This window comes from Ochotona curzoniae, unplaced genomic scaffold (genome assembly GCF_017591425.1).
Source record: "Ochotona curzoniae isolate NIBS_2020 unplaced genomic scaffold, NIBS_Ocur_1.0 patch426, whole genome shotgun sequence".
Taxonomy (NCBI): Eukaryota; Metazoa; Chordata; class Mammalia; order Lagomorpha; family Ochotonidae; genus Ochotona; species Ochotona curzoniae.
The window spans coordinates 865,948-893,454 of record NW_024467002.1 but is presented as its reverse complement, the minus strand read 5'-3'; the positions used below and the strand labels follow the sequence as shown (position 1 = coordinate 893,454).

At 54.5% G+C, this 27,507-nt stretch overlaps 1 protein-coding gene across 1 annotated transcript; it reads left to right on the top strand.

The window, feature by feature from the left end:
* Positions 1-9,107: 9,107 nt before the first annotated feature.
* LOC121167783 (PX domain-containing protein 1) lies at positions 9,108-22,178 on the top strand. Its single transcript, XM_040997374.1, has 5 exons — positions 9,108-9,556; positions 16,371-16,462; positions 17,114-17,231; positions 19,913-20,024; positions 21,265-22,178. Exons 1-5 carry the CDS (start codon positions 9,301-9,303, stop codon positions 21,380-21,382), a joined length of 696 nt encoding a protein of 231 aa, XP_040853308.1. The 5' UTR covers positions 9,108-9,300; the 3' UTR covers positions 21,383-22,178.
* Positions 22,179-27,507: the final 5,329 nt, after the last annotated feature.

The following is a 27,507-nucleotide window of genomic DNA, read 5'->3' as shown; positions in this document are numbered from 1 at the left end:
TTAAAATAATCTTACAGAATGGACCCTAGAGGTCAAGGATTTTGGTATGAGCAGAATGTCCTGGATCGGGGCACATTTGACACTGAACAGGGAGGGTGTACACGCTTGCGTTCTAACAAGAAGTATGCTTCTCCTGAAGGTGGGGACCACAAGCTCTAGACTCTCCCCAGTTCTCTGCCTCTCCATTTGAAAATTCCTGACTACGTGTCACAACTTGTTTGTCCAAAAGGAGCCTAGAGCAGCCCAGTTCAATGCCAAGAGCTATTATCTTAGAGCATAAATTTACGAAAAGACCCCTGAGGAGTAGACAGGGCTCCAGCGACAAGTGGGCGTGAGCTCTGTGAGTAGCATTTGAGCTGGGGCAATTGGTCAGATTGCCCACTAAACCATCCCAGGGGAGGAGGGAAGGCCAGCTCTCTCTGCAGACTTGCCTTTTAGCAAAATCATCTTCCACTGTGTCTCAGACAGACAGTGTGAGTAGCTGCTTTGGTGTGGAGTCTGTCTTTGCAGCATCCTGGCAAACCAAAAAAACTGGTCTAATTGACTGTCAGGCTGGGATTTGCTGATGCTGAACTTGGAACGGAGTTTTGGAAGGAGTATAATCAGAACCCAGAGAGATGCCAGCCTGCTGAACTTGAAAGTAGCTTATTAACCCAAAGCAAAGCTGGTAGAGCAATCTGCAATTGCTTGGCTTTCGAACGGCAGCTGCGGTTTAGTCTAAAGTTGGTCATTGGAATCAGCACTGATTTTTTGGAATACGCATGCTCATTTGTTGTAAGTAATGGTGGCAAGAAAGACTCAGTTATAAACTTAACACACACACACACACACACACACTCCTCTCTGGGGTCCCATGTAAGCAATAATAAATTTTGAAATGTTTTTAGTAAGAGAAAGCAAATATTCTGACAACTTTTTTCCTTTTTATTTTTGATGATGTCTTCATAGTTGATCAGGATAGGAAGGATCGAGGGCCAGGGAAAAGTGGGTGTGATTACTGTTTCTATACCCAGCCTCCCAACCGCCCCAGTACCTGGGGATGGGGAACAGTCACCCAGTATCAACCCAGGGTCCTGATGCGGCACATGCTCTGAGGCTTCTGCCCAGGCGGGTGTGGTATTTCTGAAATGCTGTTGATCTCGCTGATCCAAGGATGAGGAAATCCTTCCACATCGCTTAGAATGCGTACATGGGACCTCAGAGAGGAGTGCACGATCCCATTGACACAGTCGACCTTACAGTCTCCATCTGACCAGTTTGTTTTCTGCCCTCCTTCCTCTGCTAGGGGACAGCTGTCTTCTACACGCCCCGGTGAACTGCCATATCCTCCGTGTACGTCAGGGCCTGTCGTCCACTGCTCCATCTTTTCCACGGAGGAGGACCAGTTCTCAGCCAGATGATCCAAGCCTTGCTGGATCCCCCATTCCCAGGGGTCCCGGATGTGGCACGCATTACACAGGCGTGCCCAAGGACCCGGGCCAGGCAACCCAGGCCCCTCTAGACCCTCCCCCCCCAGGGCTCATGGGCCCTGCACCCATGTAAAAATTTACATGTTTTATTATATCTCATCTTTGTGAATTATTTCTGCTTTGGGTTAACTGAGTTCAGCTTGTCTTGAGTGTTTGACTTAGAAAGACCCCAGGAAAAGAAACTTCAACTGTTTTCTTGTGTTGATAAGCAACAGAACAATTCAGTAGTGGGGCAGTGTTGTGGTGTAGTGCATTAAGCTGCTGCCTGCAATGCTGGTATCTTACGTGAGCGCTGGTTCAAATTCTGGCTTTCTGCTTTCAATCTAGCTCCCTGATGATGTTCCTGCAGTTCCCTTCTTATGGCCCGGGAAAGCAGCAGAGAATGGCCTAAGTCCCTGGAATCTTTACCCACATAGAAGACCAGGAAGAAACTCCTGGCTCCTGGCTTTGGAGTGACAGCTCCAGTAGTTGCAGGCATTTGGGGAGTGAACCAGGGAATAGAAAATCTTTCTTTTTTTTTTTCCCTGTTAATCTGTACTCCCAGTAAAAATAAATAAATCTGTTTTTTTTTAAAAAAGAGAGAAAGAAAAAGAGAGAGAAATGGGATGAAGTGAGTGCTAACCAGAACTCTTCCCACAGCTCGCGGGGTCAGTCCCAAAGGAGCCTCAATCCCTTTCATTCATTAACGAAGTATTTAGAAAGTCTCTATGCTAGGTGCTGTAACTGATGCAAATTCAGAAGGTATGGCTGTCCTGCAGGGGATCACCAACTTCACAATCAACATTCGCTGCAGAGAAGCGATGATTAAAGTGCCTCTCGGCTGAATATCCACCTTGGGAGAGCGGGGCAGAAATTGCAATATTCTGGACTTAATGTGCTCGGGGCGCTGGTGTCCCTCAGCAAGGATGGCCACAACAAGCCTGGAATTCTTGGAAATCAGGTTTTAAATACAGCTGCCTTCACACTCACCATCCCCTCATGGAGCCCTTTGGGGTGCCAGATTCCAGCAGACTCTACGAATACTCTATGAAGTTGCAGCCCAAGTTCATAGCTCTCTGTACTTATCTTAAAGAAAAGACACATGGTGGACTGATTTTGCTTTTTCCCATGACCTCACCAGCATGAGGCTCATTTTCGTCTCCTATATAAAGACCCATGGCCACTCTGCCTCTTAGTCACTCAACAAGAAGAACGGAACGAAACAGTTTGTCTAGGCACAACACAGGCCTTTTCCCTCCCTGCCTTACCATGTGAAGTTGATTTGAAGCTATCTTTAGGATATCTGCATACTACAAAGAGTAGAAAGATAAACCGCTGTTGTGATGTAATGCGTTGAGCCTCTGCCTGAGATGCTAGCATCCCATTCTAATGCCATTTTGCATCCTGCTTGCTTCTGATTCAGTTTCATGCTAAAATGCTGGGAAGAACAACAGGGGAACACCAAGTGCCTGGGTCCTTGTCACCCATGTACGAGACCCGGATGAAGCTCCTGACCTCACCAGGCTTGGTTTGGCCACTGCATCCATCTGGGGAGTGAATCAGCACATGGAAGACTTTTCTCTCTTCCTGCTTCTCTTTCTCTCTCTTTGTAACTCTTTCAAATAAGTAAAATTTTAAAAGTACACTCTTCCGGCCCTGGTGCAATAGCCTAGTGTCTACAGTCCTTGCCTTACATGTGCCAGGATCCCATATGGGCCCTGGTTCATATCCCAGCTGCTCCACTTCCCATCCAGTCCCTGGCTTGTGGCCTGGGAAAGCAGTCAAGAACAGCCCAAACCCTTGGTACCCTACACCCGTGTGGGAGACCTAGAAGAAGCTCCTGGCTCCTGGTTTCGGATTAGCTCAGCACTGGCCATTGTAGCCACCTGGGAAGTGGACCAGTGGATGGAAAATCTTTCTGTCTCTCCTTCTCTCTGCAAATCTGAATTTCCAATAAAAATAAATAAATCTTAATAAAAAAGCACAGTATTCTCTTTCTTAGCTATAGTTTGTGATAAAAATTGTAAAAGGTGGAAGACCTGAATCCCTCCGCTTGAGTTCTAGGTACGTCAACACATCCTATTTACTTATTTATTCTTTTCCCTTTTTGCTGAGCCAGTTGCGAGCGTTACAACACTTCACTCTGTGTACCTTCGCTTGCATAACCTAAAAACGAAGGCATTTCCATTACGAACTACTGCTATGCTTCAGAGGAAACAGAATTCCCGTATCGTCTGATCTTTCAATTTCCCAAGTGACCTATGAGCTACTCTCTAACCGCATCAAATAACTTTATTGTTACCTACAAGGAAGTGCCTTTATCCACACTCGCTGTCATCTTAATTGTGGTCAGAAGCCAGAGTTTAAGCGCTTACTCTAACACTCGACTTGTCGATGGCACTGCTATTCTCAATTCCTCGGAGGCGTATTTTGTCTGACAACAAAACAGTTGGCCTGCTGGGAAGTCTGTCTGGTTTTCTGTCTGTGTGTGTAGACACGTAGCAGACAATTAGCAAGTGCTGGTTTGGAGTTTTCCCAAACCACCATCACTCTGGGCCGATTAGAGCAACTTCCAGCCCGAGGGAAGGGTCAGCTGCGGGTTCTGCTTGCCCCATCACCATCAAGAACTCAGATGCACCTCAGATGGAGTGAGCACTCATCAGATTCACACAAGAATTTTTGCATAAAAGATGTTCATTTTAAAAATTTATTAATTTTTTTCATCTGTATTTGAAATGCAAAGAGACAGAAAGTGAGATATCTTCCATCTGCAGGTTCACTCCCCCAAATAGCCAGGACTAGGTCAGGTTGAAGCCAGGAGCCCAGAACTCAGTCCAAGTCTGCCATGGGATGGCAGGGCCTGGCTGGGGAGCCATCGTCGGCTACCTCCAGGGGCGCACGGCAACAGGAAGCCGAATCAGAAGGAGTGTAGCTGGACTCCAATATGGGATGTGTTTACTTCTACTGGAAACTTAACTGCTGGTACCAAACACGAACCCTGAATTTGAAAGCACATGGCTATGTCCTCAGTCAACAAACAGCACCTGCACTCTGGCTGGGCCAGGGATGTAATCTTGACCACTTGCTGTGCTCAGGGCATAACAGTGTACACATAGACAAAGACCCTCTTCTCATAGGGCTAACGAGCTGGCAAGGGGACAATTCAGAGTGTGAGTGTGTGTGTGTGCGTTCCAAAGAAACTTAAAACAGTGCCTTGGTTTGAATGGGTCTCCCCAAAGCATCAGGGGCTAATTTTCTCCTGCTTTTTTTGTCTGTTACATTTCCTAGATGTTAATGCATGTATTTTTACTCTATAAAGTCAATGTCAATCTTTAGTGCAAATGCAACATAGCTATACCTGAATGCCTGCATGAGTGTTTGTACCCCTCTTCTATAGCTATCAGTCTGTCTGTGTGGTCTGAAATGTGAAGGACACATGACTTGTTTGGGGCTACCACTTTGCTGGTAAACACGAGAACCTGTGTTAGCTCAAGACAACTAAGAAGGAAGTTCAGCATGGACACTGTATGTCCACTGGGAATACAAGGAAAAGCAGAATTCCAGTAGGAAATAGCAAAAGCACACAAATCCACCATTTACAATGTGATAATCCTAAAATAAATGTTATGACCAAACACTTTGTCTTCCTGTCTCACTCAGTGTTGATCCCTGAATAGACCGGACTGGAACCTCAAACTTTATTCTCACTCCATGGTTTCCACGAACAAGTTACACAATGCTGCGGGCTCACCCATGTTCTCTTACTATTACAAAGTCCATGAGGCAAGATGTGAGTCACTCATGTCACTCACTCACTCATTCTTTCTAAAGATTTTGTTTTTTATTTGAAAAAACAAAGTTACAGAAGAAAAGGAGACATAGAGAAAAAGAGAGAGATAAACAAAATAACACAAAATAACACCCCTTGTTTGCTGGTTCACTGCCAAAATGGCCACAGTGACCAGATGCAGGAGCCAGGAACTTCTTCCAAGTCTCCACATGTGTGCTGGGGCCCATGGACTTGAGCCATCCTCCACTGCTTTCCCAAGCTATTAGCCGGGACTTGAACCAGTGCCCATATAAGATGCCCGTTCCGTAGGCAGAGAAATTAGCCTGCCATATCACGGTATCAGCCCCCGAATCTGCTTTCTAACAAGATCCCAGAGGATTCAGGGGAGCAGTAGGACTTGAGAAACGCTGGTCTGGGAAGATGAGTGGGACCAAGTGGTTTCAGGCAGGCTGGGGGCAGCTCTGGGTGACAGAGGCCATGGGCTAGGACCAGTGTCAGGTGACAGCGGGGCATCAGCAGAGCCTGGATCAGCCTGGCCCTGCAGGTCCTCAGTCTGGGGCTAGCCTGTTGCTCAGGACCACCCCAGGCCTCATCGGATGAATCCAGCCATCCTCCCCATCCCCCAGGCCTGTCTCCTTGGGCTGTTGTGCAGTCCAGGTAGGTTTACAACTGCAAGGCCCCAGGCCTTCCTTGGACGAAGACAAGCTGTGATGAGCAGTGGCTGGCCACCCTTCACTGTATGTTGTGACTGTGAGCTGAGACAACTGTCACTCACAGTGCCCTTGCCAGCCCAGGTATTGGTGCAACCAGGTGGCTATGAGCTCCAGCTTTGCACTGACATTAGGGGAGGTGTGTGGGCTTTTAGGCAGCAGGTACTTTGTGGCGTTAGGGCCACTGCAGCCGGCTGGCCAGCACCTCCTCTCCCATCCTCACTTCCTGGCTGCAGCCCATTCTAATTTGCAGATTCTAGCAGCCCTCAAGATACCCACTGCATCCCCAGAGGCTCAGAGAGGGTGGCTGGCAAGGACAGCCTGGAAGGAAACCCCCTCCACACAAACTCTGTACTTGCAGGCCTACTGAGAAAGGAGAGGAACCGACAATATCAAGCCAAACAAAACCAGGGACGCACAGTCACAGGGGTACCCAGGCATCTCCCAGGAAGGCCCCTCGGGGCCCCTCTATTTACCCAGGATTAGCTGTGTTGATGGGCCTCCAGTGTCTGGTTTCCATCTCTCTTAACTTCATCCAGGCCCCCTCCTCCTCCTCCTCACACTTTTGTAATTCGACCCTGGGCTTGGAAGACAAACAGGTGACCCAGAGAGCTTTTTTGTTCCCTGCTGTCTGCACTGCAGGCCCTGGCCAGGAACCAGCTCCTCGGCTTGCCTTACCTCCCCACCCTGCCCCCACTTGGGGCCCCACACATGCAATCACTTTCACTGGTAAGTTTCCAATTGAAGGAGAGGTAAACCCAAACAGTTCAAGGGAGAGGCGGCAATGACAGGCATTGGTGTTGTCAGCAGCTGGGGGGATCTGCTTTCATCGGAAAATAAGTCACAGCTAAGTGCTAAGAAAGTACCAGAGCCCTGGTTCCCACCCCCGGGGTCAGACTGCCAGCATTGCAGCAGTGTCTCACAGCCCCCATCCGACAGCTCACACATGCAGTTGCTTCACTGAGAAAAGCATGATGTGAGGCTGGTGCTGTGGCATAGTAAGCTAAGCCTCTACCTTGGCACCAGAATCCCCTGGGGTCGCCGGCTTGAGTCCCAGCTGCTCCACTTCCCATCCAGCTCCCTGCTAATGGCCTGGGAAAGCAGCGGAGGATGGCCCAAGTCTTTTGGGGTCCTACACCCATGTGAGAAACCTACAACCAGTTCCTGGCTCCTGGCTTTGAGTTGGGTCGGCACTGGCAATTGAGGCCTTTTGGGGAGTGAACAACCAGATGGAAATTTTTCTCTGTGAGCCTACTTCTCTGTAACTCTTTCAAATAAAAATGAATAATTACAAACAATGGATTAAGGACATTACAAATACATACGAAACACATCTGGAACCTCTTGTCTTGGTCCCACTTACCGTCCCAGGGTACCTTTGAGGGGTTGGTAGCTGGCTTTCCCAGTTGGCTTCGTTTTTGAGAGGTAGAGAGAGACACGGAAGAGACAGAGCAGACCGAGCTCTTTGGTCTGCTCACTCATTCGCTGGGCTTGGCCAGGCTGAAGCCAGGAGCCAGGGAGAGGATACCAGGGTCGCTCCTGGGTGACAAGGGCCAGGGCACCTGCCCTGTGCCCACATCAACGGGAAGGAAGAGTTGGAACTGAGGCCAGGGCTGCGGGCATCCTAGGGCTTCTTAATGGGTGATGCATATACCCACACCCCCAGATTTCTAGTGTCTGACACACGCATTTCATGTGCTCCCAGGGCAGCCCCATCAGCCATTTCCACAGCCGAGATCCACCCCATCTCCCAGCAGCTTCCACCTGGCAGTGGAGTGTGCCCACACACCTGTGCATCCTGCACTCGTAGGAACTTTCCTTTCCTTCTTGCACACAGCAATGCAACAGACATCTGTGCCCATGCCTTCCGTGTGGATGCAGGAATCTCTCTAGGACTCCCACAAGAGGGAATTGCTTTAGCTTCAGCCTGCCTTCCCAGAAGCCTGTTGGCGTTGAATGAAGCAACAGCAGGTTGCAAAGGCTTGTGTCTCTACAGCTTTGCCAAAATCCTTGCTCTTGTCAAACTTTGGAGCAGCTACCTTCACAGGTCGACAACACGACTCCCAGGCCGCTGTCTGGGTACCCAGGTCAAACACCAGCTCCATTTCCCGCAGGACTTGGGTCCCTGTGTCCCACACCAAGGACCCCGTGTCTGGCTCCTGCCTGGCCCAGACACGGCTGCTGAGGGCATCTGGGGAATAAACCCATAGATGGAAAATCTCTGTCTGTCTTTCACTAAGTGCAATTATAGAACACACCTGTGTGGCAAGCATTTCGTCACCTCAGTGAACTAGAACATTGATACAATTAAAAACAAAGTTGATCCCAAAACTACTTGTGGAGCTGGGTTCATATACAATCCCCTCTTCCTTTTTTCATGGGTTAAAGGGAGATGGTTAGGATGAATGCAAGTCGGTTACTGTCCTACACAATACTTTTCACCTGTTAGGGTGATGTGGATCCCGGCCGCACTGACCCGGCTGCCACCAGCTTGTGCCACACTCGGCCTTCCTGCGGCCCTGCTGGGCGCTCTTCGCCGTCCAGTGCGAGGTGATGTCCGCAGGCCAGTTGATGCAATTCACCTCCCACGCAGCAGGCGGTCGCAGGACAGCGAGCTGTCCCAGCCGGGAACCAGCGAGCCCAAAGCGCAGCACTTAGGCTCACCCGAGGACACTCCCGCCACTTCCTCCCGCTTCTCCCCGCTGTCCCCGTGACAGGGGCGGGCCGGCTGGCTGCGCGGCTGCCCAGTGTCTGTGCTGGGAGCAGGACCGCCGGTCCCGCCGCGTCCCCGGCCTCGACCTGCGGGAGGGAGGCGCGGCCGGAATGCGCGGAGGCCGCGTGGAAGTGTGCTGTGCTCCAGTCCGTTAGCAGGAGCGCGGGGGTGCGGGGACCCCCGCGGGATCCCGGGCTGCAGCTCCCAGACGCCCGAGGTCCCGCGGCTGGAGAAACGGAAAAAGAAAAAAAAAAAAAAAGTCTTTCCTGGAGCGCCCCCGTGCGCAAGGCCCGCCCCGCGTCCCCGGCGCCGTGGGCCACCCCGGGCGGCGCGGAGGCGGAGGGGCGCCGGGGGTCCCCACGGCAGCGCGCCGGGCCTGGCCACCCCTCCTCCCCTCCCGGCGGCGGCGGGGAGGCGGACACGGCCCGGCCTCGACGTCTCCGCCCGCCCAGGGGAAGTGCCTTATAAAGCGGCCGCTCGGCCGGGCCGACGCTCCAGTCCCCGTGGCCGCCCTGGAGTTGGCGCAGCCAGGCAGGCAGGCAGGCCGGCCGGGGCGCACCCGGCTTCCCCCGCAGCACAGACCGCAGCCCGACCTGCGGGCGTCGGGGAGCACGGGGGCGGGCATGCGTGGCCCGCGGCATGGCGTCGGCCGTGTTTGAAGGCACGTCGCTGGTGAACATGTTCGTGCGTGGCTGCTGGGTGAACGGCATCCGCCGGCTCATCGTCAGCCGGCGCGGCGACGAGGAGGAGTTCTTCGAGATCCGCACCGAGTGGTCGGACCGCAGCGTGCTCTACCTGCACCGTAGCCTCGCCGACCTGGGCCGTCTGTGGCAGCGCCTCCGCGACGCCTTCCCGGAGGACCGGCCCGAGCTGGCGCGCGCGCCGCTGCGCCAAGGTGCGGGGGCATCCGTGGGCGGGCTGGCTCCGAGCGCGGAGAAGTGCGGCGGGGAGTGCGGTAACTCAGATGCCTGGCCGCGGCTCAGGGGGGACACTCGGGCGGCCTTGCGGTTGGGGGGGGGCGCTGCGAGCCGGGACGCGCGCGGAGCCCTGTCCCGAAAGGAGGACCGGGGCCGACACCAACCCGACGCGCCCGCTGCCCGTCGCAGGGACGGCTCAGCTTAGGAGGAAGACGCAGCTCCGAGAGGGAGGCAGGCGCCCGGAGGTGTCCATCGACCCCGGGACCCCGCGTGTGTACGGCGGGTAGGAGTTGTGGCGCCTGGGCCGGCAACCCACCCACCCCCACCCCGACCCAGAGGACTGGGCGGCTGGGAGGGGCCGCCCGGGTGACGTCCGAGAGACGGAGTGCGAGGTGCCACGCAGCCTGTCCCGAAGGGCCACCCCACCCCGCTTCCCCCGTCGCTGGCGCCGGCCGCCGCTGGCGGTCAACTCACATCCAGGGGTCTCCACCCAGGGCTGATGCCCATGCTGGTTTGATTAGCGGCGCTGGCCGCCGCCGCCGCCTGATCCCTTGCCTGGGAGCCGGCCCTGGACTTTACCAACTGCGGGTTTCCCTTTCCGTCCTGCTTGCTGGCCTTGCACTTGGGAGGCAAGGCTGACAGGCGGGGCGGGAAACGCCGAGGAAATGGAGCTGGGAAGACTGGGAGGGAGGGGCTGTCCGGGAAGGTCAGGAGAGAAGGAGGGAGTGGGGAAGACCCCCGTGCTCCCACGCACCCACCCTCCACACGCTGTGGCCACCTGTGGCGCTCAGCACCTGGGGCTTGAGCGCCCGGGCTTGGAAACTTGGAGCCAACTTCCCCAAGCCTAGGGTGGCCAGCACGGATACCCTTAACGGCCTCTGGCTGGGCCTGGAGATAAGCGCTGTTTGCCGTCAGTCTTCTCCCACACACCCAGCGCGTGCCCTGTGCATGCTGACCTCGGATCTCGTAACACGTCCTCTGGCCGCCAGGTCCCCCTGGCAGAGCTCCCCAAGCCGGCGACTGGGGGCCGCCAGGGAGGAGTCCCTCCCTCGGCTCCTGGGGGCTGGAATTTCCAGCCTGTCCCGAAGGTGTGGTTCAAGGTCTGCCCCGGCTCTTCTGTTGACGATCCTCTTCTGAAATGTCAACAGGGAGACAGACTCTGTGAGGGGGCGGGGGATGGGATTCCGGGGTGAGCGGTTGGCCAAGGGCCCTAAGCAAGGAGAGTTCTGGAAGGAAAGAGACTCCCTCAGGGCCTCACTGTGGCCGGGCACCTACCCCTGGGCCCGGGCGGGCCGTGTCATCCCCCCCCCCCCCCCCCGCCCTCAGGCTGCTGGTTATTGCTATCTGCAGCAGCGGCTTGGCCCGGATTGGCGGTTTCAGTCGCCTGGGCATGCACCTGGGGCGGGAGGGAGTGAGTGTGCAAGGCTCGACTCAACTCCGTCTGTGTTTTTATTCTGGGTTCCGGGGGTCAGAGGGGAGGGGGCTGTCATTGCCGTAGCTAGTGAGAAGTGGACACCCCCGGGGTACCCGTGGTTTAGGAAGTGGAGGAAGGAGACTCAGGGGTCAAGGTGGGGGCTACCAGGGGCCACCTGTGGAGTGGCTGGCCGGGAAGGACCCTCAGCTGCTGAGGACAGTGCCTGGCCACAGTGGGTCCTGTCCTTGTCCCCTGCTAGGACACAGCCAAGGCCTCTGGCAGGAGAGCAGAGGGTGCCCGGGCCAGGGGCTGGGCCGCGGAGCCCTCCTCCCCTGCCTGGAGGCAGGCCCCTCCCCAGCGCCTGCGGGGAAGGCCTCTTCCGGCAGAGGCTCCCTAACCAGGCTCCCTAACCATAGACCTAGTGGCGCTGGCGCAGATTCCACCTCATTTACATGCAGATGTATTCCTGCTTGCATAAAGCTGCTGTCTGACCTGTAGGAGCACCTGGCAGCTGGGGGGTGGGTGCGGCTCGCCCCCTTTTCTCCATCAGGGTCCTTTCCTGGGGGTCCCGTGTTTCTGGACTGGGGGAGAGGGTGTTTTTGCACTGTCTGGGTTCGTTGACTTGGGATGCTGAGCTGGTGCATGCAGTTGAAAGGGGTGCCGGACCCCATCGGCGTGGTCCCAGAAGTATAGCCTGGGAAGGGGGGACATTTGCATGGAGACGCTGCTGCTACTGGTGCTGCTCCATCTTCCTCCCCGCCCCTCGCCCTGTGCTGTCTCCCTTCCCTGGTCCTGGGATGCCTCACCAGGCCACCTGTTTGAGCTGTGTAGGGTGAGGCTCATCCAGGGCTTGTCTTTCTCTTTCCCTGTCCTGGGCCTCTTGGTTTCTCACCTGGCACCCTTGCCTTGGGTCTGATGGGCCACCCGTCCCTGCCTCGGCCCTAGGGGAGGGAGGAGGCTGCACCCTGGATTCAGCACCTTGGGGTGGTCCCTGCTCTTTATGAACTCCAACAGTTATGGGTATCCTGCCCTTGGGGCATGATGAAGATCTGTTATTTCTAACTTCTCCCACCCAGAAAGACAGCCACCCAGCGGGGAAATGGCATTAAAAGATCCATGTTTTCTGCGGGAAAAGATGGTGAATGTGTCACATTTTCTGCAGACTTCAGCACGTGGAATTTTCCCCACCAGGGGTCTGAGGCTCTTGGGTGACACTGAGAGAAGGAGTGACACCCCTCCCGTATGCTTGCAGCAGCTTTGGTCAAGAGCCTGGCACTGAGTGTCTCCCTCGCGGGTGGCTGGACTCAGCACTTGAACCTCATCTGCCGCCTCCAGGGTGGGTGAGCAGGAAGGTGGATCTGAAGTGAATTGCAGCCAGGACTGGAGCCCGTGGGTGTTGCCAGTTAGGGGAAGGGAGGAGAGTGCAGGTCAGGGAGGCTGGGCAGGAGGCAGGGCCTGACTCTCCTGCATGGATGACCACTCTGAGCTCTGATCGCACTCAGGAAGACTGCTCCCTGGGCAAGACAGAGGGCAGGGACGTGTGGCCAGGTGCGTGGGGGCAGGTGTGAGGAATGGCTAAGCAGATGTGATGGGGAGGAGGGGGCTGGTTCCAGAGAACCCCTGGGAAGTTGGAAGATAGGCTAGTATTCTCTCTGAGTGAGGTAGGGCACCCGTTGCCTGTCGCCCTGTGCCATTGAGGACAATCATTTTGCTGAGGGCTGATCCTGCCCAGGCTTGGAGAGGGCATCCCCGTGGCCCCTGAAAGTGCTGGACGGGGCACTGATGACCAGAGCCCTGACCACTCCGGGTGTGGTCCCCCAGGACTTAAAGCTGTCCACATAATGTCCACGTAGGTGTCAGGGGACAGGCTTCGAGTGATCCCAGAACGCAATGAGCACAGTGGGACAGGGGAGGGGAGGCGATTGGCCAGGGCCTGGGCAGCCCCACAGGGAGTACCCGGTGGGCACCTGTGGTTCCCCAGAACCTGCTGCTTCTGCGCACACTGCTGGTAGCCTCCCCCAGGAGCAGGCTCTGTGCCTTTCACAAAAGAGGAGAGTTAGAGAGAAGGGAAAACAGAGAATTGGAGGTTTTCCATCTGCTGGTTCATTTCCCAGATGGTTGCAGTGGCTGGAGCTGGGCTGATCCAAGCCAGGAGCTTCTTCCAGATCTCCCACATGATTCCAAGGACATAAGCCACCCTCCTCTGCTTTCCTAGGCCATAAGCAGAGAGCTGAACTGAAAGTGGAGCAGCTGGGACATGTGCCACTGCCCATATGGGGGGCTGGTACCCCAGGTAGAGGCTCAGCCTACTGTTCCATGGAGCCAGCCTCTGGGCCTTACAGTTCTTTAAAGTCCAAAGAACACATGCTCCCCAGGCTGCAGCCAGGCCCAGGCCTGGCAGGTGACCCCAGAGCGCCCGCGTCCTTGCCGCCCATTGGCATCAGTTCCCCATGGTGTGTTGGCACAGCGGTGAGTGATGGTAGGCACCCACTGGTGTCATTACTTTGCCAGGTGGCTCCTTTGATGTTAGCAGGCCTCGGCTGAAGTCTGGGTGTGTGTGACAGGACCGTGGTGGAAGTGGGGTGGTGACTCTGAGCTCCATTAATGCCAGTAGTGTGGTCATGCTTGGTGGGGGACCCTCAACGCTCCTGGTGGCCTGGGTGGCCTCGCCCCCAGGAGTGGTGAGGGTGGACACAGCCACCTGGCTCTCTCCCAACTGCTCCTTGCGAGGTTGCCTTGCATTTATCTGTAGGGCAGCAGCCTTCATGCTCCCTCTTTGATGTGTGACCGAGTCGTGTAGCAAAGACCTGGGAGCAGCATCAGCTGCAGGTGGCAGGGGACGAAGATGGGGAGGGGTTTGGGCTGTGACACTGACCTTCCTGCCTCCTCCAGCCACCATGGAAAATTCCAGATGCCCTAGGATCGAAGCCCGGAGGATTAGGGGAGGACATAGCCAGGTCCGCAGACACCATCAGCAACACGGGGGGTGGCTTCAGAAGGCTCCTTGAGAGCAGAGTGAGGGAAGGAACTGTGCATGGTATGTTTGAAAACTTTTCCACCCAAGTAAATTCATGCCACATGGTATCCAGCCAACAGGGCTGTTGTGGGTCCCGATGCAGACATTCACTGTGCACCCGGCAGGTGGGCCAATTGCTGGCATGAGGCTCCGTCCTTGGCACACACCGAGTGCCCTCAAGAACAGACACCTGCTGTGATTCCCTCGTTCTTTGCCTTGCTGCCCAGCTCTGGGTGGAAAGCCCTTAGGGTCTGGCCCTGTGGCATTGCCAAGTTTAAAAACTCAAAACAAACCATGTGGATGAGGCCACAGAGTGGGGCGAGTGTTGGTGAACTCTACCCTTAAGGCCAAGCCAGCCACAGAGAGAAGGGCAGCCCAGGGTCGGTCTCCAGGTGTGTGGCTGGCCAGCGGGCTGCTGGGGATGTGCGATGGTGTTGACCACATGTTTAGTTCCCAGTTTCCGATTGGCTGATTTTGGATGCAATGACCATGTCACCGATGATCTTGCAGCATTAGAAATTGTGGCAATGTTTGTTATTATCTTTCACCAGCTACTGGAGATTTTTTTTACCGGTGCTTCCTTAAACTTCAGATTGCAGATGGAGGAGCCTTGCTCTGGCTTCCATGGAGTGCTGGCACCCCCTACCGCCCTGCTCTGGAACAGCCCTCCTCAATAAGAGGTGGTTAGGATTTTCTTGGATGCCAAGCTGTTCAAATTCAGGCCCGAATTGCCGTGATTCCTGGTAGTACAGCTAAGACAAGAACTCGACAGAACTCTCAGGCCGTCAGCAGTATTTGGAGTACAAAAACAAAAGCCGAAACGCTCCTACCACCTTATGGCATTTCATCACATGTTACAAAAAGAGGATGTGAAATTGTTAAAGACAAGTATTTTAACAGTGTTAAGACTATCAAGCCCCAAAGCACATAAGCCACACAAGGAACAGAATAAAAATAATCATTTGTTTATTTGAAAGGCAGAGTTACAGAGAGAGAGAGAAATCTTCTGTCTATGGACTTACTCCCCAAGTGGTCGCAACGGTCAGGGCTGGGCCAGGCTGCATCCAGGAGCCAGGAACTTCATCCGGGTCTCCCACGTGGGTGGCAGTGGTCCATGCTGCTTGCCCAGCCCATAGTCAGGGAGTCCATTTGGAAGTGGAGCAGCTGGGACATGGCACCAGTGCCCATATGGGATGTTGCTGGCAAAAGGCAGAGACTCAGCCTACTCTGTCACAGCATGAGCCCCCTACTTCCTTTCTCATATGGACTTCCCTGCGGGGGGCTGTGATGAGAGGTGCAGTGGGAGTCACTGCGGGCCAGCGTGGGGCGTGGGGTTCAGGTCCCTGGTGGGCGGTGTGTCTGTGTCATGGTCCCGCCCACTCGGCCAGGTGAAGCTCTGGCGTTTCCCTCCTCCCTGGCATGGCAGGCACATGGCTTGTCTCTCTCAACAGGCACTGGGACCCAGGGGGTGGGCTGGCTGCAGCCAGCAGTGTGAGGCTGCCCCTATGCTGGGGACAGCGACCTAGGCTCACCCCTCCCCCTCCTTCCACTGCTGCTAGCCTGTGGTCCTGGGCTGTGCCCTGGTCAGGGCCCAGGATGCCCTTTGAGGAGGGAGAGCTCCTGCACCTCGCTGTCCCCCACCCCATTGTGCCCCATTGGTGTGGGCACAAATATTAATGTATTCACTGTGGCTTTGGGCCGTCTTCCACTGCTTTCCCAGGCCACAGGCAGGGAGCTGGATGGGAAGTGGAGCAGCTGGGACACAGACTGATGCCGAAACAGGATGCTGGTGCTGCAGTCAGAGACTTAGGCTGCTATGTCACAGTACTGGCCACAGCAGGCTCTTGAATGAGGTTGTCAGTCTCCAAGTGCAAGGCGAATGCTCGTAACGTAATCTGAAGGGGCAAAAGGCGCACGCCGAGGCTGCTGAGAAGGGGCATGGGGAAGGAAGGTTCTGGGTGTGGCAAAAGGAAAGCTGGGCCAGCTCGTGCCCACAGCCATGCCCATGGCCACAGTGAGACCGAGTGGAGGTGCCAGAGGCATTCCATGCCCACACCACAGTGGCCATGCCCATGCCCACAATGTGCATGCCCATGCCACAGTGACCATGCCTATGACTGCAATGAGCATGCCCACACCACAGTGACCATGCCCAGGGCCACGGTGAGACCGAGTGCAGGTGCCAGAGGCATTCGGGAATGGAGTTTGGCACTGGCTGTGCTTCCGGGCATGTCTTGCAAATTTGGCTCGTGTCTGGACCCCCATGGGCGTCTGTCTCCAGGAGCACCTGCTGGTTGTTTCATGAGGGACCTGCATCCCTGTCTGCTCCCCTGACCTGTGGCTGTTTCCATCTGCATTGCAGGCCTGCTCGCCATCAAGAACGCACAGGACATCGAGAGCCGGCTGGACGAGGTGGAGAAGCTGCTGAAGCTGGTGATCAGCATGCCCTGTAAGGTGAGTGGCTGGCCTGGCTGCAGGCTGCGCAAGAGAAGGGGGAGGAGGAAGGAAGGCCTCCTTGGGTCCTGCTGGCTTTGTCTACCCCCGGGGTGGCGAGGGGGAGGGATCTGATGGGGGCACCACGTGGGGAGGGTCTGGCTCTCTGGCCTGTGCTGAGGACAGCCTGTGCTTAGAGGGCGGAGCTGGTTGGCGAGAGGCTGATGGAAGCAGCCAAGGGAGCCGCCAGTGTCAGCAAGGGTGACGGCAGCCTCTGTGTGCTCATGTGGCCAACAGCAAGGGGACATAGCTCATGTATACAGAGAGGGCGGTGTGGACAACATGCCAGCATTCAGATACCTGGCCGGAAATCCTGCTGTTAGCACAGCCCGCCCCGGCATTTTCCAGCCCTGCATCTTAGTGAGCTGAGCTGAGCTGGGGCAGGAGGCGGCGGAGAGCGTGGTCTTGCCAGGCCTGGCTCTGGCTGCCTGGGCTGGGCAGGGGGCAGTGGGAGAGTGGCCTTACGAGGCCTAGCTGTGCCTGCCTGGGTGTTGTCAGCCGGCAGGTCATTCCCTGCTGTTAGTGGACAGCAGCAGGGTCATCCTGTCACACAAGCAGGTGTGGCCGGCGGTGAGAGCTCTCCGTCTTGTCATTCCTGGGGTTCCCTTCCAGTATTCCAGGTCGGAAGTCGTGCTGACTTTCTTTGAGAGGTCACCCCTGGACCAGGTGCTGAAAAATGACAATGTGCGTAAGATTCAGCCCAGCTTCCAGAGCCCCGTCAAGATCTCAGGTGAGAGACCGCAGGGACGCAGCTGGCTGGGGCGAGATCAGCAGAGGGGAGAGAGTGGAGCAGAGGGGACAGAGCTGTCCACAGGGGAGACGGGAGGATGAGTGTGGGGCAAAGCCATGTGCCACCCTCCGCCTGCCCCAGGGAGATGCATGTGTGGGCAAGTTCTGGGACCTGAAGCAGAGGCAGGAGGTCGTGTGTGAAGGTCTGCCGTGTGGCTGGTGCACCTGCTGCTGCCTGCATGTGGCCTTGCCCTCTGGTCGGGTTTCTGTGGACCCTCGCTGGGCCCGTGGGAGGCTCAGGAGAATCCTGGCCCCTTGGCTCTATAGCTGGGAGCAGGTTGGGGAAGCCCCTGCCCTGTATGTGTCTGAGCTGGGAGGGGCCTGGCGTGGGCATCTGTTCTGGGGATAACAGAGAATGCAGAGAGCAGCCCCTTCTCTCTGAGGGCCTTGTGCTGAGAAGTGGGGGGCCCCAAGGAACAGCCCGGTGGGCTCAGCCCCAGCCTTGCATGCCCCCAGCCTGGCTGTATTAGCCAGGGGGACACAGCTGGGCCTCTTGTTTGTCCTGTGGGCTGGCCAGAGGGAGATGAAGCAGAAGAGGGGTGAGGGCAGCACCCCCACACATCACAGCTTTGGAGATGCTCTTTTGGGTCTCACTGCAAAGGACCAAGGCCAGGGAGCCTGGAACCCCCTCTTCCATGTGGGTGACAGTGGTCCCAGTTCTTGGACCATCTCCCATTGCCTCCCCAGGTGCGTCAGCAGGGAGCTGAACTAGCAGCCAGGATTTGATCCAAATGGGATTTAGGTGTCACACAGACAGGGGCTTAACCTGCTGTGCCATAATGCCAGCCCCAAAGGGCAAAATTGACTGTGGCGAACAATCCCTTTCCAAACCACCCTTGGGATGGTCGCAAAGCCGCCCCTGTCCTGCTCCACACCACACTCTCCTGTCTACCATCCTCCCCTTCCCCCTCGCTTGTGAGCCTGGCTTCCCAGAAGTCATGTGAGATCTTGGAGGTGATGGAGCGTGGAGGCGGGATCCAGCACTCCTCAGCGACTGTCTTTGGTGGCACACCGATGTCTGACGGCACCTGAGGCTGCTTGTGCAGGCAGTAGGGCCCAGGCACCCCTGAGTGCCTTCAGACCACAGAGGTCACTGTGGCCAGCTGCAGTTATCTCCCAAGAGTGGGGTCAAGATTCCAGCTTCGAGTCAGTGGAATATAGGTGCTGGCTCAAGTCCTGGCTGCTCTACTTCTAATCCGACTCCTTGCTTGTGGCCTGGGAAAGCAACAGAGTGCTTGGGATCCTGCACCCACGTGGAAGACCCAGAGGAAGCCCCTGGCTCCTGGCTTCAGATCAGCCCAGCTCTGGCTGTTGTGGCCATTTGGGGGAGTGAACCAGTGGATAAAGGTCAGAGTTTGCAACAAACCATGGAGAAAGTGGGTCTACACTCCCACCTCTTTGATGGGGTGGAGCATCCTCTTCGCTGTCTCTGGTCTCCAGAGAAGGCATGGACCTCGGAGCTCCCAGCTCACAGCTCCTTCTAGCCTCCAGCCAGAAGGAGTGGGCACAGAGGCAGGCAAGGATGTCCTGGGGGGTGTGGCTGGTTGAGGGGGCAGTGTAGTAGCAGACCCCTGAGTCAGGAGACTCAGGCAGAAGGGGGAGGGGGCAGGAATTTTAGGCGTGACTCAGCAGATCAGGTGGATGAGCCAGCAGGTCAGCCTGTTGAGTCATCATTTTGAACCCCTGGGGAATGACAGGAAAGTCGTTTTTCCTTTCTTCATGTTTAATGTTCCCTGATTCTTTTGGTACGGAGAGAAGGTTCCAGAATGAGACATAAATACCCTGACAGACTAAAAATAAGCAGGAAGTGACCATTTCAGTTATAAAAAAAACAGACCCATATGTGGGAATAAATTGATTTCGCTTGTGGTGTCAGATATAAAGGACACCAGTTCCGTCGGCAGTGCAGGACTGGACGCCCTCCCGCTGGCTGAGTCTGTCAGCAGTGCCCTGGTGGCTTGCTGGGCTGGGAGCGGCGGGCGCTGTCCCTTGCATGCCAGGGTCCCCAGGGCAGGTGGTGGGCTGACTTTAGGATGTGAGTCACAAAAGCTTTCTTTGTACAAATGGACACAGGCGGTCGGCAGCGGGCAGCCACTGGGAGTGTGAGAGCGAGCCGGCTTCCCAAGGAGCAGGCAGGCATCCTTGCTGGGGGACCCTGAACGGCACCCAGACCCACTCTTGTACAGGGAACAAAGTCCCTCGGGACAAGTAGGTCAGCGGTGCTGCTGGCGCCCATGGCTTCTGGATGCTTGCATTTAACCCACGACTGATGGCATTATTCTACTGAGCATGTGCGGGACACTCTCCACAAGCATTCGGATGTTTTTCCAAGCTGAGTGCCAAGCCGGGGGCTCCTGGCTGGGCTGGGCCGAGCTGAGGTCGCACTCCATGCCCCAGCCCAGCTCAGGTTGTCCCAGATGTAAACCTACCACACACAACAGTGCGTTTATAAATGGACCAAATCCCACACGGGTTGGAAAAGGTATGAGAAGCTAGGTAGACACAGGATAAGGTGACCGCCAGCCCTGCCGGGAATAACTCCGTGGCACACAGGCACAAAGTGGGGAGACTTGGAGGCCTCAAACTCCTACCCCTCCTGACGCGTCAATGTCTGATTTTCAGAAATCATGAGGTCCAACGGCTTTTGTTTAGCCAATACGGAGACCATAGTCATCGACCCCAGTATACCCAACGGAAGAGACCAGCCCCTGGGCGTGGATTCCCCAGAGCATCTGTGAGTATGTTTTCGTGGAAGGGGTTCCCCAGCCTTGGCCTTCGCTAGGAGGTGCTTGCCATCCGGTTGGAGTGTGGGCGTGGCCAGAAGTATCCATGTTTGTCGACTTACTGTTTAAGATTTATTGTATTTGAAAGGTAGCTATAGGGAAGAAGGGAGAGACAGAATGGGAGAAATCTTCCATCTGTTGATTCACTCCCTAAATGGCTGCAACAGCCAGGGCTGGGCCATGACAGAAGCCAGGAGTTTCTTCTGGATCGCCCAACTTAGGTACAGGGACTCCAATACTTCCCGAGGTCATTGCCAGAGAGCAGGATCAGAAGTGGAGCTTCCCGGACTTGAACTGACGCCTGGATGGGATGCCAAGGTCACAGGCAAATGCTGAACCTGCTAGGCCACAGCACCAACACCACGGAGATTGGTTTTAAACATTGGCTTTCTCTCGAGCTTGTTTAGACTTCAGTGTGCCAGCCTCGGGAGAGTCCAGGTTGCCGGCTCCGAGCGGCTGCACGCTCTGTGCTGCTTTGGCATCCCTGGACAGAAAAGCCACACGCCTCTGTCTCTAACTGCTTTCCTGGATTAGGATGACCGGTTCTCTGTGGTTCACTGGGTGGCCCGTGACCCCATTGCATGGGATGGAGGGATGGCCGGGTCCCTGTAACTCACCAGGTAGATCCTGACCCGTGGCCCCATTGCATGGGGCAGAGGAATGGCTGGATGGCTGGTTCCCTGTGGCTCACTGGGCGGACCCTGGCCCATGGCTCCATTGCACGGGCAGAACAGGTGTCTGTGTGCACTGACCCATGTGCCCCACGCAGAGTGGACCTTCTGGTCAGTCTGCTCTAGAAAGCCCCGCAAGGTGTAGTCACCCTTGTCTTCTGTGTCTCCACCTCTCTGGTGGAGTCCTTGGCCCTTAGGCAGGGGTGAAGGACAGTCCTAGGCGGCTTGTGTGAGCTCGGGCAGCTGTGCAACCTCTCCCAGCTGCTCTTCACTTCCATTGGCTCCCTCGTGGCTGGGGGTGGCACTCCAGGTGGCCCAGAAAGGTTGCACAGCACCCTACCTTGGCCTCTCAGGCTGCAGAGCCTCCTACTGTGGGGATAAGACACGGTTCTTAGCACACCGGTGCCTGGGTCCTTGCACAGGGCACAGCTCTGCGTTGGCCCCTTGCGTCAAGCACCTGCTTTCTGCCTTTCTCATTCTCCACATAGCTGACCCTCAGCTCCTGTCCGTCCTCTTCCAGGTTTGAGAACAGCAACGAGTTCACCTCGGAGCTGGAGGAGGGCGATGACCCCGCAGCGTATGTGACCAACCTGTCTTATTACCACCTGGTCCCCTTTGAGACGGACATCTTGGACTGAACCTCTGCAGTGGGCCTCCCTGACCGACCTCCACCCTTGACCGTCAGTGCAGACGCTGCCCGTCGCAGCGCCAGCGTCTGCTGTGCATGGGTGCGTCTACCTGTGTTCCTGGTGGCCACGACTAAGCCACCAGGTCCCCCAGCGGCCGAGGTCACGTCCCGGGAGCCACGTGACAATGCTGTTCCGAGGGTCTTCTCTGCACGGATGCCACCAGCTGCCCTTTGCACCTCGGGCCTCACTGTCCAGGACGGGGACTCCAGGCCAGCTGGGCTGCACTGGCTGGTGGTTCTGTCTCCGGGCAGTGTGCCCCCACCATCCCTCCCGGGCCAAGGCACAAAGCATTCCAGAGGAGCTGCTGAACAACACCAAGCTCTGGGCCTCGCAGATAAGGCACCTGCTGTCTCCCCCACGGTGTGCCCCAGAGCTCGGAAGCTCTTGCCTCTGCTTTTCATCTTCTAGCTGAAAACAGTCTTCTCATTCAAGAGGGAGCTTGCGTGGGGAATATTGGCTACAGAGAGAGGGGACCTCACGCCCGTCACGTGTCCGTGTGAGTGGACTTCGGGGTCCGTGGTTTGGTTCTTTCTTGGCTCACCAGCATTGCTGCCCCTTAGTGTACTCTGAGAAGGCAGGGGAATCGAGACGGGAGCTCCAGGCGGCGGCGCCCACCGTGGGCCCCCGTGTCTACTAACGACCAGCGTCTGCTAGTGTACATAGTGGTAAATTATTGAGATTTCTAATTCTTTTACACAGTCTGGTTTTTAATCTATTTTAATTAAATAAAAGCTGTTACTCTGCTCCTTTCTGGGTCGGCTCTCCGGGTATGAAGGTGTGGTCCTCTGGATGTCTATCCAGCCAAGGAGGGGGACGGTAGCCTGAGCTAATCCCTTGGGGCCACACGCATTAGACAACTGAACCAGCACACGTAGGGCCATGGCTTCTCTGTCTCTCTGTAGCTCTGCCATTCAAACACGTAACTGAGCGAATAAATAAATCTTTAAAAAAGAGCAGAAGGCATTAGAGAGAGCAATTTGGCTGTTGGTCATGCTGCTTGCAGCACACCTCAGTGCCTGGCTCCATCTTTCTGATGTGGCTCCTAGGAGACAGGGGGTCAGGGGTGGCTCAGGTCAATGGCACTTGCCACTCCTGTGGGAAACCCTAGCTGAGTTTCCAGCGACCTGGAAACAAATGCTCTCTCTCTCATCCTGTGTATCCATCAAAGAGATAATCTTTTAAGGAACTACACTGTGAATGCTTGACCCAGGCACTGATGGATTAGAGCCCCTAAGATGAATGAAGAGAACGGGGGACTTCGCAAATGGAAGATCTATGAACCCCAGCCACTCCCAAGCCAGCGAGGTGCTGAGACACGGCTTGGGAGGGAGTGTTGTCCCCAGGCATCCCACTCACCCGATACCGGGATGGGGAGAGCATGTTGGCAGGCGGGTGGACGCAGCAGGTGAGGTTGGCCAGCATCGTCCACCAGATGGCGCTGCCTGGGCACAGCTCAGGTTTGCGTCTGCGGTGCCCTGTGCTGCTGCTGCTGCCCCGGAGGCCCGCACTCCCTCCTGGACACTCACCTATCCCCAGTCTTGAGACGCTTTTCCTCCTGCACCAATGGGATTTGCACATCCTGATGCTCGTTAAGGTTAAGTGTGACTGCCAGAGTAACACAAAAACCTTGGGTACGATTTTATTTATTTACTTATTTTGAGCAAACTGCAAGAGATGCTCATCGAAAAACTAAATCTTGAAAACAGCATGGTGGCACAGTAGGTTAAGCCTCTGTCTGTGGTGGCAGCATCCCATACGGATGTTGGTTTGAGTTCCAGATGCTCCACTTCCAATCTAGCTCCTGGTTAATATGCAGAAAACAAAGCTAGATCTCTGGGGTGGTTGGCTAGCTCATTCTTTTTTTGAATCTAATATCAGGAGATTCTTGTGGCTATCTTCCCTTGGAGCCTTCTGCACCTGACCTACATTGCCAGTTGGACTTGCTAGCGAGGCTCACAGAGCATGTCAGAGTTGAGAAAGGGCTTCCCTATAACATCTCCAAGTGACTAAGCTGGCTTAGAACTCATGAAAGGTCATCTCTGAAACACCTGCACAGCAGCTCTGCCCTTCTAACCCGCAGTTGGCAGTGATGGACAGCCTCAAAGAGCTTCGTGGAAGCTCTGGCGGTCTTTGTCCCATTGTCTCAGTTACACAGGGTTGCCTCTTACTTGCTTCAGCTAGTGGTTGCTCTCAGGTATTTTTCTAATATTTAAGGTTAAGTCCATGCCCATGGCTGAAAAATCCTCTTTAAGACCTACAAGAGAGTGGATCAGACATCAGCCAGGTCCGTGATGCCATGGAGTAGGTCACGAGAGAGTTTTGGGTCTGAACTATAACAGCTCGGTGAGGTGGCAGCTTGCTCACATCCCACATTCAGACAAGGCATAAACTAGATAGAGGTCAGCAATCAAAACAAGGAGGTCCTCCAAGCAAAGAAACCAAAGAGCACGAGAGAGTGGAGCAAAGGAGCAACCAAGGAGTGACTAGTGTTCCAACTCCTGCTCCATTCACCCTTCACGGGATGGCCCCCAGTGAACAGTAAGTGCAATGTGTGACCAGCAGGCTAGCCGTGTGGCCTGTTCGCGCCCCACCCCTCTCCCTGAGGCCAAAGCCAAGTAGTGGGCGGTGCCCCCAGGGAAGGTGCCACCAGCATCATCCTTGTGTGATTATTGCTTCCAGAGCTCCTTCCCTACCACATCAAGGAGAGCTTGGAAAGGGTCCGTTCCAGTCCTTGCATCTGTCCTGCTCTTCTTTTGGAGGTTTGGTGGGAATCTTGTCTACTGACGGCTGTTCCAAAAAGCCCACCAGCACCAAGTTGGGTTGATCATTAATCCGCCTTCTTAGGTAACTTTCACTGGCTTGGTTCCTTTGTGATAATCATATCTTATATTTTTCATACACCCTGCTTCTGTCTCAGGAAGTTCGTTTCTCCTAAGTCAGTCATGGATGGCTTGGGCACATCTCTGTTATCGTTTTGACTCTCACCTTTTAGTCTCTTGACCACTTTTGAGTGCATTTTCTTATAGGATGTGAAGCCATGGTATTTTATTACAGCCACTCAAGCCACCTAGGATGTGATCTTTAATGTCTTTCAACGATATTTTGTAGCTTTGTAGTTCTTTTTGCTAAGTTTCTTTCTGAGCAGGTTGGTGTTTTTCTAATGGAAGTGTTTTCTTAGTTTAGTTTTTGAGTGGCTCACTGCAAGTGCGTAGAAATCCAGTTGGTTTTAGCATTCAGATGGACCTTGTGCCCCGCAGTTTCTCTGGCCTCATTTGTTGGCACTAGTTGATTATTTTTTATGGATTTTTAGAAAATATACAAAATTATGTCATCTGTAAACACAGCTGTACTTCTTTGGCAATCTGGATACGATTTGTTTCTTTCTCCTGCCTGGTTGCCCTGTTCGGAACCTCTATTACAATTCTGAGTGGCAGGGATGAGAACAGTTGTCTTGCTCTCACTGTTGATCTTGGGAGAAACTCACAGTTCTTCTGGAGCCTTTCTGCACCTGCCTGCTCCCGAGGCTTCCCTTTCACGTCACTCTGAACTCTTAGAGCCGGGGGCTGGATACGCTCATGCTCTGAGGGCTTTACACCTCACCTGGGAGTTGACACCTTGTTTGTTTTTCCACCTAGATCAGCCTTTCCCACATGACACTAAAATCATACACCTGCTTACAGAATTACTCACCAAGCATTCCTATGAAGGATTCTACCAAAACAGGCAGCATCCAGAAAGGAAAAACAGACACCTCAGGTGGGTTGTGTGCATTCAAAGTGTGATATTTTGGCGAGAGGTGTTGAATTTCCTGCAGCTGTCCAAATGCCTGCCCGACAGTAGCTCCTTGCTTTGGAATAATACACATCTTTCTTATTATCTATGCTGCAGGAATGTTTATACTCAGCTAACATGTGCAAACACGTCACGCAATAAATAAGTAATGTTGGTAGCTATTTCCGTTGAAAACTTCCAAAATGTCTGTTTGTATAAATGTCATGTAAACTTTCAGGTACCAAAAAAGAATAAATCATTCCACCAGTGACCTAGTAGCAAACCCAAACTCAGACGCCACCCTGGACAGCTTCTCTCGCTCAGGGTTGGAGTCTCATCGGGTTTACCTCTCAAACCCGACAGTCTGTTTACTTCTCTGTCAGCGTGTCCGTGGGCTCAGGCCAGGGCTGTCCCTCTCCTGGAATACACTGTGAATCTTTAACTTACTGCTTCCTACAGAGAACTTTGAATCCCAGAGCCCTGACTTAGTCCTTTCCCACAAAACACTGCGCTAGTTACAAGACAAAGGTCTATGTGCTTCACTTGGTTCGGAGTGTCCTGTCTCTTCTTTACCTGAATAATTCCATAGCCTCCTCATGAACCGTGCTTTCTTTAGTCTACTGGACACATGGGATGCTCTCTCTTACCAACCTTTGGCCGTTCCAGGCCCTCTTTCTAGAATGTTCTGCTCAGCAGCCTCCTGTACCAGGTAAGTATTGTCCTTCAGATCCTAGCTCAGATGACACAGTGTGGGAATGGTCCTCTCTCCACTCTCAAATTAGTTCATTTATCATTCACCTTCCTGGCCCAGGGCCCCCTACAATTGTCATTTGCACATCCATTTCTGTGATATTTTTATTAAAACCATCAGTCCTCCTGAAGTGTTCAATCCCTTGAGGTTGTGTTTGATTTTGGTTTCCACCATGCCAACATGTATGTGTCCATTAATATTCAGGTAGTGTTTGCATATTTTTGCTCTTTGCAATTGTCCCATGATACCCGTATTGGAACTCAATGAAGGCAAATATGCTTTGCACTCTCTTCAGATGTTTGAAACAGGGTCAAGCCAGTGCAGGACTTGCATTCATTGTGGGAGACAGGTGAACACGGACAGGCCTCCTGAATGGTGATAAGGATTTCAGGTCCGAGGGGTAGAGAAAGGACACCCAAGCTGGGGATGATGGCGTGAAGGGAAGAGGGTGGGGGGGAAGCTGGGATGTGCTTCCCAAAGATACCAAGGATCTTCCCATAGCTATAAGATGGATGCAAAACTACGTTAGAGACAGCCAGAATAAAGTCAGAGTAAGGGACCCTACGCTGGAGAGACCTCCTGGGGGTGGCGCGAGCTGCACAGCCTGCATCCCTGTAGGACCAGCCTTCTGGAAGAGTCAGAACCCAGTCCTGTGCCTCCTTCACTGGACGGATCTTTATCTGCTGGACATTATGAATTCATTCTTTCTTTAAAGATTTATTTTATTTTTATTGGTAAGTGAGATATACAGAGAGGAGGAGAGATAGAGAGGAAGATCTTCCAGCCATTGGTTCACTCCCCAAGCGGCTACAACAGTCAGAGCTGCACCGATCCAAAGCCAGGAACCTGGAGCCTCTTCCAGGTCTCTCGTGCAGGTGCAGAGTCCCAAGGCATGAGCCATCCTCGACTGCTTTCCCAGGCCACAAGCAGGGAGCTGGATGGGAAACAGGGCTGCTGGGATTAAAATTGGCACCCATATGGGATCCCAGCGAGTCAAGGTGAGGCCTTTAGCTGCTAGGCTACCGCTTCGGGCTTGACAAATTCATTCTTTATCATCCGTCCCTCTTGCTCATTCTTCTCTTAGGCGCCTTCCTTACGCCAAGTCTCAGAAGGGCCCCGTATCCCCTTCTCACTTGAAGGGACACCATGTCACCTGCTGTGCTTCCCACTGCTCCAGATTCTTCTTTGATGACAGCCTTCCTGGAGGGTTTGTTTCTGCATGTTGGGCTCCTCTCCTATTCCTCAGTCCTGTGGTTCTAGCTTTCTCTTCTGCTCTGTTGAGAAACGCGTCCTCTGGCCCCTGACGTGCTCGCCGGTGTCACAGTGGAGAGAGTAGAGAACTCACAGACATTCAGACAAAGGAGCTCATTGTAACAGCCTCTTCTCCTTTAAAATCTCCCAGCACGTCAAGCCTTCAGGGCTGCAGAGCCAAGGGCTCTCAGAAGACACTACAAATGAGATCAGTCCCAGTTAAGTGAATCAACGGCGTGAACACCAATGGGAGCGTGTGAGCAGGAAAAACCAAGCACCAGGATCTTCTCACCTGGCTCAC